The 16,819-nt window shown below is 41.8% G+C and overlaps 1 protein-coding gene across 1 annotated transcript; it reads right to left on the bottom strand.

Moving 5' to 3' along the window:
* Positions 1 to 2,834: 2,834 nt before the first annotated feature.
* TRAPPC3 (trafficking protein particle complex subunit 3) lies at positions 2,835 to 14,875 on the bottom strand. Its single transcript, XM_083513984.1, has 5 exons — positions 14,596 to 14,875; positions 7,685 to 7,782; positions 7,166 to 7,265; positions 6,577 to 6,759; positions 2,835 to 5,135 (listed from the first exon to the last, which is right to left on the bottom strand). Exons 1-5 carry the CDS (start codon positions 14,638 to 14,640, stop codon positions 5,016 to 5,018), a joined length of 546 nt encoding a protein of 181 aa, XP_083370110.1. The 5' UTR covers positions 14,641 to 14,875; the 3' UTR covers positions 2,835 to 5,015.
* Positions 14,876 to 16,819: the final 1,944 nt, after the last annotated feature.

Below are 16,819 nucleotides of genomic sequence, written 5' to 3'. Positions count from 1 at the left end.
AGCAGATGGGGTGCATTTGGTAACAATTAGCCACCAGCCATCAATGCTTTCAGCCATCAGTACTCATTAAAGAAACATCTTCAGCTACAAGAACTTGGCAAAGGTGTCACCTCTTCGGGTTGCTATAACAATATATTGTTACAATACAAAGAGCAAACCGCACTACAAGTCAACAGGCAGCATTCAACAAAGCCGCTTTTTGTAAATGCTTTGAGGTTTGGCTTTTGTTTTTTTTAACTATCAAGCAATATATAAATTTGATGAAATAAAAAAATATGTTGTATAGGATACAAGCTAGTTGCTATTCTTCTCTTTAAGTGTGTGTGTGTCACCTAGAGGCTAGCAGAGGTCAGATTTTGTTGTTTAAATCTACGAAGCCAAAATTAAATTCCTAGACTTGAAAAAAAACCTCTATAACTGCACTGGAAGGTCTATTTAACTCAGCCAAACAAAAATCAACAGCTTGGAAATTCAAGCTGGAAAATAAATAATCTAAATTAGAAACACACCCCAGTTTTTGTTTTATATTAATTACTGAGACAGGCTAAGGGTGGGGTGAATTCCATTTCACTTTCAGATCTGGCTTTTGTAAAAATGTATTATGCAAACTGCAATGATTAGAAGGAACACAGCATCAGACTGCTGAAGTCAGGCTCAATCAATCAACTCAGCACCTGCTTTGGAAATTAAATGTTCATGGGCTGCTTCGGATGTTACATTGCCCTAAAAGGTGACTTATGACCTTTTGTCGCTTAGGGTGGAAAATCCATATAGCTCCCATTCTCTTCAAACAAGTTTAGGTCTACTCTATGGGCAAGTTCTCATGGGCAAACCTCATTAAGATAAGTAGAACTCTTGAGGGACTCTAATTCTCTTCAGCAGGTTTTATTCCTCTCTCATGAGAACCTGGAGCTATCCAGTGAAGTGAACATTGGGAATTTCAAGATAGGCAAAATAAATTACTTCTTCACAGTGCAAATGGTTAAACAACCATGGTGATGGCCACCAACTTGGAAGGCTTTAAAAGGGATTAAACCAATTTTGGGGCTATAAGGCTGTCCATAGCTGCTAATGGCTCTATTGCCTCCAGTATCCGAGGGGACCATGAGCACTATTGCAGTTGTGCCCCACTTGTGGGCTTCCAAGCAGGGACATCTGGTTGGCCAATGTAAGAATAGGATACTGGAGAAGATATGGCCATGGTGTGATCCTGCAAGGCTCTTCTTCTATGAATATTGTTCCAGAGGATTGTGCCCCACACTGAATCAATCTGGATGCCCCCCATCACTGTGCCACTCTTGATGGTTCCCACAATCCACTTCCTGAAGCAATCACTGGATATCATCTTATAGGATAATGTTTTGGGAAGCAGACAGAAAGTAACCTCAGATATACAACTTTACTGTGTGGGAATGGTTAAAGGCAAGACTGAGAAGATCAGATAATGGATGCAGGGCTCATAGGAAGTCACATTTTATTCCCAATCAGTTTGGTTCTAAAAGACACCATGGAAAGCCCCACTGGGAAGCTGTTGTGGGGATAAAATGGAGAAGGCAAGATCCAGGTACACAACTTTGAGGTCTTTGGAGGAAAAGTGGGATATAAGTGCAATAATAAATAAGAATCTATTGCACACCTCTGAGATCTATGGCATAGAGCTCTTCTATTCACACAGCAAATGCTGAGGACAACTGCATACCCACAGCTGCTGCATGAAATGTGAGCCAGCTGAGGGAAAGAAGACACCTGCCATACGTTCATTGTGTGATCCTGGGCAAATCACTCTCCCTGGGCTTAGTTGTTTGCTGTGAAACTGGCATAGCAACCACCTTCTCCATGAGGCTGCCGTAAAATGTAAAATTCAGCTGGAAAATGTAACCGATTTTAAGCTTCTGTGACCTCATGCTAGAAAACTGAATCTTACAGTGGGGAGAAAGTATTTGGAAACACATATAATTTCTGTTCTGAGCCTTTTGTTCTTAGAAACAAGAAATATTACTTAACTAGGGTGCTCTCCATCCTCCTTTTATAGAGAGCAGCAACCTACCTAAAAAAATGTCTGGAGAAGCCTGGGATAGCACTTTGTGACTTTAACACATTCTTCTGTCAGGGGACTGAACATGCACACACACAAATAGTGTGCCTATAGTCAAGAAATTTTCTACAGAACAACCTCTTTGCAAGCACCCAAGGCTGCTTAACTTTTGAGGCAGCCTCTCCATGGTGATACCTTTAAATAACCAGAAACATCAAATAGCAGAAATACATAAAGAAATTGAACCCACCCTTACAGACAACTAACATCCATTTTCTTGATGTGCTTTGGAGGCAGCAGAGCAACACAAAAGATCTGGTCACGGCTTAAGAGATCCAGTGTGAGCATGTTATGGCTGCAGGGCTGCAAGCTGAGAAACAGAACCTCAAAAATTACCTGACATTTGAATGCAAGCTTATTCTTATCCATCTTGACAGTAACTTCTTGGGATACCAATGAAAACTTTGTTAAGGGATAAACTAATGTGAATCTGACGCTTTACTAAAATTACTCTGTCCCCTAAATGCCACAGGAAGAAAGCCAATATGGCCGAGTGGTTAGAATGTCTGGCTAGGGCTGGGGAGACACAGGTTCAAATCTCTCAACCTTGAAGCCCACCCGGTTGGCTTTGGACTTGTCCCCAACTCCCTCACACCAAACAAACACCCAGAGTTTTTATAAGATTAGAATAGGAACAGACAGGAGCAGAACAACTCACAGGATAGGCAGGACAAACGTGATAAAGTAAAGAATGAGTCTGCTGCCATGCTCCACAATCCAATGGCAGGACAGCTAAGAAGATAGTTAACGGTTTATTTAACATAACACCTTTAAAATGTTGCTTTCAAAAGCTTTACAAATGGAACACACATGAATGACCCCTTATACAACAAAAATGTTTTAATTATATACATCTTATACCCATTCACCCAACAGCTATCACTCAGTGCAGCTCTGTTTTTAAACAAGGTTCAAAGTATCGCCGAAGGAACAGTGTCAAAATGCTTCCTCCAACTGTAGGAATGAATTTTTCAGAAATAGGTATATTGAATTTTCATTGAAATAGACACAAAATTTTAACACTAGGTGGACCAACATTTGATAGATATTTATCACAATGCAAAAAAGGAAGGCAGGCTTTCCCTTTACCAGCCCAACAAATGTAGCAAAAGTTAGTCCAAGGTAGAACAGGAGTTCCTCTCCCCTCTCAGAGGCAGCTTTGGGGAGTGGGGTAGAGAAAGACACTAAAAAGGACTAGGCAAATATCATCAACATAAATCATCAGGCCATTGACAAAGGCCTCACAGTCCTGGAGATGCAGTACTTCAAGTTCCATTCTCGCATGTGTTGGTAAAGCAACTTTGTTCCATACCACCTTCCCCAAGATTGAGTCACTCTCTAGTTACAGCTGATCCTGCAGTGTTTTAAGATGCTGTCCAACCAGTGAGTACACAAATTGTAAAATCCACTGTCCGCATACCTCCACTCAATTTCTCTTAATATTTTGCACTCAGAACTCCTTATACTGCAGACTGTAAATGTCAGTTTGTGCCAAATACATTATGTAATTCCAAATAACAGGTATTACTAATGGGTACATTGTGCCTCTTCAAGAATGATAGAAGTTTCTATTTTTAACCTAGAACATCTCTAGAAGATACTCAAACCAATGACGACTTCTGCATTTTAGTGAAGACATGGCAGTTATCCTGCCTGGTGGAAATTTTAGACTTTCATGGCATACACAGATAGGACAGCCAAACATCGCTACTGGCTTAAAACGTGGGCCACATATTTAGTACCTATATGCTTTCTGGCATTCATTTTCCCTATAAAACAATCCTAGAGTATTCTCCCTTGCAAGGATCCATTGCACACAGACCTTAGCATATTGATCTACACATGCAAGATGGGCTATCCGTCTTGACAAACATTCTTTCAAAAAGAATGTATGCTTGACCTTCCACCACTGACCTGGCATATGAACCAGTTGCAACACCTCAGAACCCCTGCCTGACTGGATCTTTCAGAATACAAGCTTGCATTTTACTACCCTTTAGTAAATTATATAAATCAAACTACTGGAAGGAAGGAACCTTCAGATTATTATAGTTTAGAAGCTCTTTCTACATTACTTAAATATACAGACCTGTTCTTGGTGGGTTGCAACTTTTGCCTAGCCAGTTATGTACAAGACCAGGAAGACTGGGGAGATACTCAATGCATCCAGACTATACAGATTCTGTCCTGCTAACACAGAAAGCTGTTACGAAGTATCCTTCATGGTCTGAAATGAACCAAAAAGGATTGTGACTATCCCTCCATCTTCTTCTCTGGTGATGGGGAGAGGGAAGATGCTCACTGAGACTGTGTTCATACTAAGTCCCTACCAACAGTGTTTAAATGGAGATTGCTCTTGTTTTGTGATAGATATTATTTAAACTGGCCAGTTTTTCATTATCTGCAAAACTAAGACATTTTGTTCCACCTGGAACCCCAAACTTCTTTCAAATTATATGCTATGTTCTGTGCTATCCAAAAATGGCTGTCTGCTTTCTGTAGACAAACAAGAGTTCTGTCCCCTATCCCTAACAAGCAGGAAAGAGGAGGTGCGATGTTGATGCTCTTCACATGCTGCAAGACAATCTGCAGCTGGGGTCTAATTCTGGCACCAAGGTTCTAGGAGACACAGTTGTGATGTACTGTATATTTGCACAGAGCCAAACATGGAAACTAGAAATGGGTGTCTATGTTTCTGATGAGTATGAAAAGTGTCCTATGAGCCCTACAAGGGCCTGTAATACAAATCTGTGGAATTAAAGCAGAAGAATTCAAACAGTTGCTTCCTAAGAAAATAAAGGAGAACATCATCTTAATTAACCAGTCAGAGCATCTGAAAGCACAGAGGGCACTATATTCCCATAAATCCCAGGTAGAGCTGGCTTATCCTCTCAGTTCAGTATGGAGGATGCTCTGGGACTCACTCCTCTCCAACAGGAAGATTATCTTCAATCCGTCTGATAAATTTCATCCTTATTTCAGTGACTCCATCTCCTTTTAATGTGTCCTGGACAAATTTGACATCCACGGCCATCTGAACCTGTGACATGGGAGAGAAAAATCAAAATACTTTTGAGATACGTATCTAGGACAGTTCCCCAAATTGCTTGGCCTCTTTCAATCTTGTTTCAAGGACAGAGATTAAGAAACTCTACCCCATTATTCTACCAAAAGATTATCCCCACCCTTTACTAACCTCACCTAAGATTTACAGCAGCAAAAAACCCCACCTCTCTAGCCCAGAAGGCTCTTACATTCCCCAGTTAACCACAATTCTAGCCAATGTTCTGTTAACAAAGATCGCAAAGTACAGGCAAACTCCCACACCCCATAGAACTGATGTATTAGACTCTTAATCATAGGGCTGTCGGTTGGAGCTCAGTGTTGGGCAAAAAAGATGCCTGCATTGTAAGGAGTTGGGCCAGATGACCCTCATGGTCTCTTCCAACAATATAACTCTTTGATTCTATATACAGTGGTACCTTGGGTTACAGACGCTTCAGGTTACAGACTCCACTAACCCAGAAATAGTACCTTGGGTTAAGAACTTTGCTTCAGGATGAGAACAGAAATCGTGCTCTGGCGGCGCGGCAGCAGCAGGAGGCCCCATTAGCTAAAGTGGTACCTCAGGTTAAGAACAGTTTCAGGTTAAGAATGGACCTCCAGAACAAATTAAGTTCTTAACCCGAGGTACCACTGTGCCATCCTGACCACCCTCTCTTTTGCTTCCAGGCAACTGGAATTTAGTACACACAACTCCATTAATTTAACTCAGAAAACTCTGAATTTGCAGACCAATGGCTACATGTATTCTACATGTCTACCAGAAAGAACAGAATATCTTGTTTATTTCATTTATATCCAACCTCCAAGTGGCATTCATAATATATTCTTTGTATGAATGAATGATTTATTTATTTCAGTCACTGACCACAGTGACTATTATTTGTATAATTATATTTTATTATACACACATATAATTTATATTCCATGCATTGTCACAGCACCCTGGCGCAGGTTGCAATCAATAAATGTCAGTTATAAGTTAAAAACACAATACACAATCCTTCACTCTCACCCTGACTGCTATTATATGGCAGTTCAACAGTTTGAGAATCGAAGTTTTTGTTAAAATAAAAGGATAAAGCTGCAAGGATTGCCAGGAAGAACCCAAACATATAATGCTTAATAAAAGATTCTGAAACTAGGACAGCACTGGAATGTTTTTTTATTTATCAGGCGACGCTGGCATGTGAGTGGCCTTGAACAGCCCTCTATTCCTTCTCATTTGATCATGGTCTATGACACTAGTGATTCTCTCCCGTTTATTGTTCCCCAATAGGTGAATAAATATAGTTGTAAATCTGAATCTGGACTGTAATGAGATACAGAACACAGCCTCCCCCACCAATTTTCTATGCATTCCATCACTGAGAAAGTATGTCTAACCATTGCTGCAATTAGTATCCCCCTTTCCTCACCATTTCCAGGGCTCCTCGCAGCACACCACACAATAGGTTAGAGTAAATGAGAGATGAATGGTTGTCAGGAAGCTCCACAAAGTCCACCAGTGGGTTGTTTTCCAGGATAAGGGAGAATTCATCACCCGCTGGACTCCAGTTTGTGATGCTCGGGGTGATACCCAAGTACATTTTAAATGCCACCTGCCAAACAAGACAAGCACAAAGGACTAGGCTCACACAGCACAATGTTTAGCATGAAACTCTTTTACGGGTAACTAAAGATCTGGCCAAAGAACGAGAAGCAATTCTGTTACATAACATACCTGATGCAAACCTCTTTCTACACATTAGACCAGGCTTCCCCAACCATGCACCCTCCAGATGTTTGGGACTATAATTCCATTCAGACCCATCAGATTGTGTTTTTAGACAGATATAAGAAAGAAGGCATATGTTGCTGCCATTAAAAGGTTCAGCATGATGCCATAATGAAACGTGTTATGTGGCAGGAAAATTGTGTCCTTAGACATCTATATCCCCACAATGGAAATCTTATAATAGGCTAGTATATTGGAAACATAGGGGAATAATCAAAGACAGGCATCACCTTAGCTATTACATCTGCAGTTTCTCGGAAGTCATGGCATCTCCCGACATTGGATCGGGCCAGGAAATCTTCAACAAGTCGAACGCCTATGTTGTAGCCCCTGTCAAGGCAGCCAAAGAGCAGCATGCTATAAAGCTGACAGTGTAAGAGAGTCCAACTTGAGTTTAACATTATAGGGATAGAAAGTAGAAGGGAGAAAGTCTGTTCCCTCCTTTTTCTTCAAAAACTCCAGTGAATTCAGCAAAATAAGATTCATTCTGCCTAGAGATGTAAAAATTCTGGAAATTTTGAAACCATGCAAAAAACCCTGCCCTCCTCCCCGGGCTTTTTTTGGGAAACAATTATCCAGGGTGAAACAGGAAAGAATGTCTCTCCCCGCCTCTGAATTTTCCCAGCTTTTTTCTGGGCCTTCACATCTCGAATTCTGCCAAGTGGATGTCCCACAGAAAGAGATCATCCAGTACCCCTAGCTACTGATATTTTGTAAAGATTCCACTCTGCCTCCACTGGTTTACTTACATTTTGTCAAGCTGCTTGTTGACATCTTCATCATTCTCATAGTCCTTGCACAGCTGAGTGACCAAAGCGCCATAAGTCAGAGTGAAGAGCTCCGAACTCTAGACAAATTCAAAATGCATTTAATTTAGACCAAGATAGGACAATCTACACATGTTTAGGGACTGCCACAAAGAACAGTTTGGATTGGCATGGAGAAATGAAATGGGCAAGGAAGCTTCAGCCTCATAGGAACACACTAAGAACTGAATTCTGTTAGTGTCTCCAGCCTCAAATTTAAAACACATTTGTCTTGGGGGTGGGGGCTACTAACGTGATCAGAAGTTTGACAATCTTCAGCTGCTCATCAAAAACACTTATTCCATCTTCAGCATTTGTAACGCAACATTCTGCTTAAGAGCTCAAAGGAACAACAAAGCCTCCTTGGTGTTAGGATGGATGTGGAGTAGAGATGTGCATAGCATCAACAAAACAAAGGAAAGAACAAACTATAATGTCTCCCTCACATTTCCCCAAGCATGAAGTAAGTAAAATATACAACCAAATTAAATTCTTTGATTATCAGAATTGTAGTTACACAAATACCTTCCTGTTAAAAACTGAAACCTGTCAGGATTATTAAAAGGTCTGTGAAGTAAGTGCCAGCTATATAAAGTATGGTCTGCTTTAGGTTTTATTAAGGTTTCATTTTATACAGCAAAATGTCTAGTCTCAGATTAAGAAACCTATCACCTACCATGAGATGCATAGATGCGGAAGGTGAAATGAATGGCAAATACCAATACTACAGAATGAAAGCAGCAGGCAAGCAGAAAGGGAGAAAAAAAAGAGACAATGTCAGAGTTTAGTGAGACAACACAGATCACACCACGTTCTCACAAGCTCAACACAAAGTCAAAGTGCAGAAGAGAGAGTCAAGTCAAATTTGGAATTAAGGTACGTTAGATGTTATTTAGGATTCAAACATGCTATTTCTACCTAGCAGCAACTGATGAAGCCAGTCGTCAAGACATCTCTCAGAAGGCTAAGAGATGCTGGTTTTGCTTGGTTTTAAAAAGGCAGAAAAGGCCAACCGTCTTACAACCCCAGATTCATCTTTGAAATAAGAAGGGTCTGTTTTAGAGAGTAACAGGACTTAAAAAGTGAAAATCAGAAGACTCAGCCGGTTCATGTATGGGGAAGGAACTTAACAAGCAAAAAAGAGAATTAACAGGTTAGTAAACGCATTGGCAAGGCAGTTGAACAGAACAGTTTATGAAGAATGCCTGGCTGCTACCAATCCAAGGTACAGTCATTAAATTATATAAATAATTTAATTTCCTAGAGTTGTGGAGTTGGAAGGAACTCCAAGGGTCATCTAGTCTAATCTCCTTCAAGGCACCTATCACTAGGTAGTAAAAAGAAGAAATTTAAGTTGGTGCACATATAAGTTCACCATTTTTGATCAATTGTTCAATAATAATCTTACAAAAAAAACAAGGACATTCACGAAAAACAACTTGGAAGTTTATGGTCCAAGCCGGGTGGATAAAAATCAATGGTTTAAAAATAAATAAATTAAAAATGGATTTTTTTAGATTTAAATCGGATTTTTAAAATAAAATTCTTTTGGAGGAAAAATATATCTAAATATATTTTTCTATTTAACTTACATTATTGTCCAAAGGCTATTCATCAGGAAATAAGGATTTGTTTTAAGTTTTTCATGTGTGCTAAAACTCAGTCTAAGTTTTGTTTTTTTTAAAAAAATGTTTAACCACATCAGTTAACAAACATGGATACATATGCTATAATGTTATTGTTCTACTTAAATAAATTGTTTAAATTGTTATTAAGGAAATGATTATTTTTCTCCTTCCAATAAAGTACAGCAGAAAAGTTGTCCAATTATAAAGTTAACTTATTAAACCTCACAATAATTTCATAATTATATGTCTATGTATTTCTAATAGTATAACCAAATCAGTAATTTTTGATGTAACTGTAAAAACTACTCTGAAAATTTATTATTCCAAAAATGACACCTTTATCTGGTTGTAAATATTAAGCTTATACCAGCAAGACTGAATCACTCTGTAAAAAAAAATGATTTAAATCAAGTCTTACTGACTAGTGATTTAAATCGATTTGATATAAATCAAATCCATTCTTGTTCCAAATGTGCAAAAACCTCTTCCAACAGCATTATTAAAAGACTACCTGATAAAAACAGACTGCCTAAGTTGTGAAGCTGGTTGGCCACTGAAATTAATTGGAAAACAGTAAAAAGTTGCAGTTTACACATGCTTCAATGGCACATGCTTTAATCCTGTCAAGTGTCATAATCCCATTACTGTTGTGGAGGAAAAGCAGCACTTAGGCCCTTAAGTACACCTAAGGCAGTGATGGCTAAACTTGGCCGGACAGATGTTTTAGGACTACAATTCCCATCATCCCTGACCACTAGTTCTCTAAGCTAAGGATGATGGGAGTTGTAGTCCCAAAACAGCTGGAGGGCCAAGTATGGCCATCACTGACCTAAGGTCATGAGAGGAGTTAATAAAATAAGCATTGCATCTTAAGCACCAAAGGACAGCAATGGCCACAAATGAAATGTATTAGCATTAAGCTATATTAGCATTAAGCAAATTAAAATAGCTTCTGTATGTGTTTGCCAACTATCCACAACTCTACTGGATAATTTTAAAGGGCCACAATCCTGCTACAGTTTTAGAATAGTGGATATTCGCAGGGTTAGAGCCTGATGAAAAGAAAAAAAAGACCCCAAAAATCCAGCAGTGATTCCGCGCCCCCGAACATTCTTTGGAGATTTGTCACAGTATCGTAATTTAAGGTTATTTAAGGTTTTGTAGCAATATCCCCATTTTTGTTGAACTGCTATCACAGAACCAGGTTAGAAACAGACATAAGAATGAAACATGAGAAAGCCACCAAGACCAACACACACACACACACACACACACACACACACACACACTAGCCTGAATTAAAACATTTAGCACATAACACAACATATTTCTATATAATCTAAAGCAGCATTCACCAACATGGCATGCTCCAAATGTTTTAGAATGCAACTCTCATCAGCCCCAGTCAGCATGGCCTGCTTATTAACATGAAGAAAATGAGTTCACAGCACTATCTCACTACAGCTTAAAAATCAGGTAACAAATCAGCATGATTGCCCATTCACATAATTTTCAGGGATCCTGCATAAACGTAAGGGCCACTTCACACAATGTAGATAAAGCATCCTTTATTTCCATCAGGGCTGACAGTAAGGGCTCATCCACACTTCCGCTTGCCCCCTGCCTTAGAAAGCACAGATCCGAGCATTTTTTCTGCTTGTCCCATACTTTATAGCCATGGATTTGAGTGGTTTTGCCTTTGCCCTGCCACGTTCACATGGAAAAACCATTTAGCGATAAATCGAAGCAAACATCAATCCAGGGAAACTCTATTGATGTTTGCTCCGAATCTGTGGTAAACAGCAGGTTGCGCTGGGGGGAAGCATTGAAGCAAATGGAAGTGTGGGTGTGCCCTAAGTGTTTTGAAGTATGTTTTGAAGAAGACCGAATTTAGCTCTTCAACAGAGGTATCCTAAAACTGAAGACTAGGAGACTTCACTTTTGGGGATTACGTGTCCTCCAGCAACTAGGTAATGCTATCTATTTCAGATTCTACTGACTCCTTATCTAGTAAACGTAAAGGTAAAGACAGTGGCGTAGCGTGGGGGGTGCAGGAAGGGCCGGCCGCACCGGGCGCAACATCTGGGGGTTAGGGTTAGGGGGCGCAAATTACTTGCCTTCCCCAGGTGCTGACAACCCACGCTACGCCACTGGGTAAAGGTAAAGGTCCAGTCGTGACCGACTCTGGGGTTGCGGCCTCATCTCGCTTTATTGGCCGAGGGAGCCGGCGTACAGCTTCCGGGGTGTGGCCAGCATGACTAAGCCGCTTCTGGCGAACCAGAGCAGCGCACGGAAACACCATTTACCTTCCCGCCGGAGCGGTACCTATTTATCTACTTGCACTTTGAGATGCTTTCGAACTGCTAGGTTGGCAGGAGCAGGGACCGAGCAACGGGAGCTCACCTCGTCGCGGGGAATCGAACCGCCGACCTTCTGATCAGCAAGTCCTAGGCTCTGTGGTTTAACCCACAGCGCCACCAGCGTCCCTTATCTAGTACAACCCCATAAAATTAATTTAATGGACCTGCACATAAAGCAAAGCACAATACAAACACAAACAATTTAACATCCCAAGTGCCTGACAAACCAGCACGATGATGGGATGGATTACTTGGAGATCTACTCTTTCTCCAAGGAATCTATTACATCTTGTTGGCCAAAATGGAGAATAACTTATGCCACATGGAAAAGCTCCACTGCACAGCACTATGAAGATGATCACTGACACAGAGCAGGATCCAAAATGAGCTCTAATTTATACTTAACCAGTTTCAGTTCAAGCCTTCCTACACCACATTCTAGAGGCCTATTCAACTCCCATTTCTTTGCTCCCATCTACCTAGTGAACCATGGTCTGCAGCAGAGGGCACTTAAGAGTAGTTGTGTCACCTGCCCAAGTAACCTTGAAATTCCAAAGAGCAACCAAAATGTTGGCAGGAGCACTAGCCATGCTTGGTGGAACCTGCCCAAGGGGATTTAAGAATGTATCACGACCCATTAACCCCTAGGGATGGACCATTTAAACAGCCCCTCCCATCTATAGAGAGAAAAACACCACCATAGTAAGCCTAAAGCTCTGGCCGAAACGGTGTAAGACAAGACAGTTAAAGGAAAGCCCCCCACTATCTTCCTGCCCAGATGAAAGCACCAGATCCAAAGAACTCCAGCATGAGAATCAGGTGGATTATATGCTGGGAACTGTCATGGCAGTTGTGAAGTCCAGAGTAACTGCCTTGGCCTGTGTTTCAAGGTCTCCAGCACCACCATCTAAGGGGACTTCAACATCTAGTCTCAGCCCACTTCTGTCAGCTCACATTGGGAGATGGTTAGTCAGTGGGATGGATGGAAAGCACCAACAGAATCTCTGATCTGTCTCAATTACTCAAACATTCAAATCCACTGCCAGAAGACTGCCTATGAAATGATGCGTCTTTCAGACTGAAAAAGTGCCCATGACCTACCCATCTTCACAAGAAGTCTAGTAGAGGGAGATGGAATTCTTAGTAATCACTGCAACCCTCCTTCATTAACCCCAAGTGGCTGCTACATCAAAAATCCAGGTGGACAAAGCTAAGAAAGTTCAGCTCCACCAAGCTCATCTACCCACATCTCATTAATACAGATCAGTAACGCAGGGATTGTTGTCCATAGTTAAATGAAGGATAGTTTATGCTTTCTCTGTGTCTTCATAACCATTATCTCAGTAATTCTTTCAACAATTCTATAATGTAGGTAGGTCAGTATTATCCACACACTCTCCATATTTTTATGTTGTGAACTGCTCTGTAATCTCCAGGTGAAAGGCAGTATATGAATTTAATGAAGAATAATAATACAGTTGGGGAAGTCAAGAAATAGTGGCTTGCCAATGGGTTTATAATCAAGATACTGACTTTACAGCCGAGATTAGTAAACTCTTCACTCCATTATCATGGAAATCCTTACACCAACCCTATCAGGTAGGTCAGTAGGATTATTTACCCTATAGTACTGATGGGAAAATTAAAAAACGCTATTTGTCCATGACCAGCTCAGTAATCCATGACTGAGGTGAAATTTGAACAGGGGGCTTCTCAGTTCACAGGGTTTGGCACAGCCCCATAGACCTAATACATTACTGCCCTGGAAGATTATGGACAGACAAAAAGAACACAGCCCATAGTTAAACTATAGAATTCACTCCCACAAGAGGCAGTGATGACCACCAGTTTGGATGGCTTCAGAAGACAATTATGGAGGATTAGGCTATCAACAGCTACTAGCCACTTTTGTATGCTATTTGTATGGCGTGATAATGTACTTTCAAAATGAGGGTGTAAAAAAAAAAAAAGCATTCTCCAACTAGTGCATATCTCCAGATGCTTGTAAGCATTTATTAAGAAACCACTACACTGCCCTTGACCTAAATAATGTCACAGAGGCATTTACAACAAAATAAGGTGATATAAAACATGGTATGAAATAATATTTAAAACATTCATAATGAAAATTACATAATTATCAACTTAATTTTAAAGTGATTTGATCCATTAGCTCTGAAAAGCCTGATGAGGCTTTTTTTTGTAACCTGGTGTCTGAATGACATCTAAATGGCCAAATTTTACAGAGGTGATGGGAGGCACAATCAGGTTGCTGCCACTGCCAGGAAGCTGAGGGGCACCAAGAGACTGTGTACTCTCTGGCCTCCCAGACAGAAGAACATGATGGGAAGTGGGGAGACCAGCCTGGCTCCATCCACGGGAGGCAAAGCTGCAGCTACTCCAACCCTGACTTTCCTCTTCCCTGTTCATACAGGGATGTCATTTTTGCATGGTGGTGTTTAAATCGTGAGCCTACAAGCAGGGCCTCCTCCCTCACAATTCAATCTATGCCTACAATTCAAATTGCAGGTGTTATTATAAGGAAATAATAATAATAATAATAATAATAAAGCAGCTGCCTGTCTTGGGGTAACTGAAGCGAGCAAACCCGCTCTTTCGGGATAGTTTTATTCGGACTTTATCCTCTTTCGTGCCTTCAACAGAGGTAAGCTAATAAGAGGAGGAATGAAGGAACAAACAAACATGGCCCTATTCAGGGTGGGAGGAAAACGCACAAGGTAGAAGTTAAGCCTCTCCGCTAAGCCTCCTAGCTGTCCATGGCGGAGGCGTCTCCCTCCCGCCCCTCAGGGCTCCCTTCCTCCTCAGGACCTGCCGCCGCCCCCTCGACTCCCCCCACCGCCATTACCATTTTCTTGCTTTCCGCGCCCCCGCGGCTGCCCTGCCGCGCCATTCTGCCTCCTCCGCTGTCGTCGGTCTCCTCAGCCCGGCGGTTTGCGAAAAACGGGCCGCGGCGATCGGTACGACAATCCTCAGAGGGGGAAGGAAACCGCCCGGCCTTGACTTTTAAGTCGACGCCGCTCCTCCCACCCTGGGAACAGAACTACTACCCCCAAGGTGCACCGCGCGGACGCCCTGTTCCCGTTTCTCTCGCGCGGCATGCCGGGAAGCTAGAGGCTTCGCGCAAAACTACAGTCCACTGTATTTAGACGGTTGCGTTTGGCAAAGGGCGGTTTGATTCCCTACCCAGCATGCTTTGGAGAAGGCCCGGGAGGCGACGCTGTACTACAGCTCCCAGCATGCTCCTGTAGCCGCTTTGCAAAATGCCATAGAGCCGTGCTCGGTTATCAATGTGAAGCTGAGCAGTAGAAAAACGAGACGCGTAGAGCGGCTCCACATTTCGCAGACGTAAGAAAAGATGTAGAGTAAACCATGTTATTTTCTCGACGGGTCATTTGCGGGTTAAATGGGAGAATCAGTGTTTTTGTTCCTGGGGGCAGAACAAAGGTCATAGTCATAGACATCAATAGAGAAAGACAAGATTTTAGCTTCCCTGTGCTCGGACAGCAGAGTATCCACCTAGAAACTAAAATAAGAAGGAATAATTTTCTAGGTCGAGCAAAAATGTGATTTTGGAATAGTTGTTGGAGTTTTTTTAGGAATAATTTTTTAAAAAAAATTAAATCCTAAAATACTACTATTATTGGTAACACTATCACAACATGGTGATGATTTCGCCACTCTTAGAAATCACTGATACAATGTTGCTACTAACCTGTGACTTAAATATTAAATAAATATGAGTGGGTGGGGACTTAAAGCACTGAGAAGGAAGTGTCCTGCTTATGTTGATTCCCATGCCAAATAAAATACTTCATGCATTCAAGACCAACAACAACCATGAAACAAGGACAGTTTGCTGCCCTTTTCATAACACCCAACACCAGGTGACGACCTTGTTCTGTCTTAATGTGGAGATGGGAAACCTGTGGCCCTCCAGATATGGCTGGACCACAATTTCCTTTACCCCTTGCCATAGTGCGTTGCCTTGTTTGTTTAGTCGTGTCCGACTCTTTGTGACCCCATGGACCAGAGCATGCCAGGCACTCCTGTCTTCCACTGCCTCCCGCAGTTTGGTCAAACTCATGCTGGTAGTTTCGAGAATACTGTCCAACCATCTCGTCCTCTATTGTCCCCTTCTCCTAGTGCCCTCAATCTTATCAGCATCAGGGTCTTTTCCAGGGAGTCTTCTCTTCTCATGAGGTGGCCAAAGTATTGGAGCCTCAGCTTCAGGATCTGTCCTTCCAGTGAGCACTCAGGGCTGATTTCCTTCAGAATGGAGAGGTTTGATCTTCTTGCAGTCCATGGGACTCTCAAGAGTCTCCTCCAGCACCATAATTCAAAAGCATCAATTCTTCGGCGATCAGCCTTCTTTATGGTCCAAATCTCACTTTCATACATCACTACCGGGGGAAATATCTTTAACTATACAGACCTTTGTTGGCAAGGTGATGTCTTTGCTTTTTAAGATGCTGTCTAGGTTTGTCATCGCTTTTCTCCCAAGAAGCAGGTGCCTTTTAATTTCGTGACTGCTGTCACCATCTGCAGTGATCATGGAGCCCAAGAAAGTAAAATCTCTCACTGCCTCCATTTCTTCCCCTTCTATTTGCCAGGAGGTGATGGGCCCAGTGGCCATGATCTTAGGTTTTTTGATGTTGAGCTTCAGATCATATTTTGCGCTCTCTTCTTTCACCCTCATTAAAAGGTTCTTTAAATCCTCCTCAATTTCTGCCATTAAGGTTGTGTCATCTGCATATCTGAGGTTGTTGATATTTCTTCCGGCAATCTTAATTCCAGCTTTGGATTCATCCAGTCCAGCCTTTCGCATGATGAATTCTGCATATAAGTTAAATACCTGTTGAATTTCTGTCTGTCTCACGGTAAAGTTACTCAGGGCTGGGCAAACCCGGTAAATATCGAAGGGGGGGGATTCTCCTTCTTGAACCCCATTCGAGGGTGGCCCAGGAAAGGAGGTGGTGGCAGCTCTACCGTTTGGCTTGTGATCTGAACACCTAGCATTCTCTCCCCCTTCCTGGCCAAGTCCTGCCAGTGTCTAAGAGGAATGGGGGGGG

This window comes from Podarcis liolepis (genome assembly GCF_965112155.1).
Source record: "Podarcis liolepis genome assembly, chromosome: 7".
Lineage (NCBI taxonomy): Eukaryota > Metazoa > Chordata > Lepidosauria > Squamata > Lacertidae > Podarcis > Podarcis liolepis.
The sequence above is the reverse complement of the archived record's forward strand: the minus strand, read 5'-3'. Positions and strand labels throughout refer to the sequence as shown.

Coding starts and splice junctions, on each gene's coding strand:
- TRAPPC3 (XM_083513984.1), bottom strand. CDS start 14,640: ATGGCGCGGCAGGGCAGCCGCGGGGGCGCGGAAAGCAAGAAAATG. Junction 6,760..7,165: donor CTGCAGATGTAATAGCTAAG/GTGATGCCTGTC, acceptor CTTGTTTGGCAG/GTGGCATTTAAAATGTACTT. Junction 5,136..6,576: donor TGCGAGGAGCCCTGGAAATG/GTGAGGAAAGGG, acceptor CCCATGTCACAG/GTTCAGATGGCCGTGGATGT.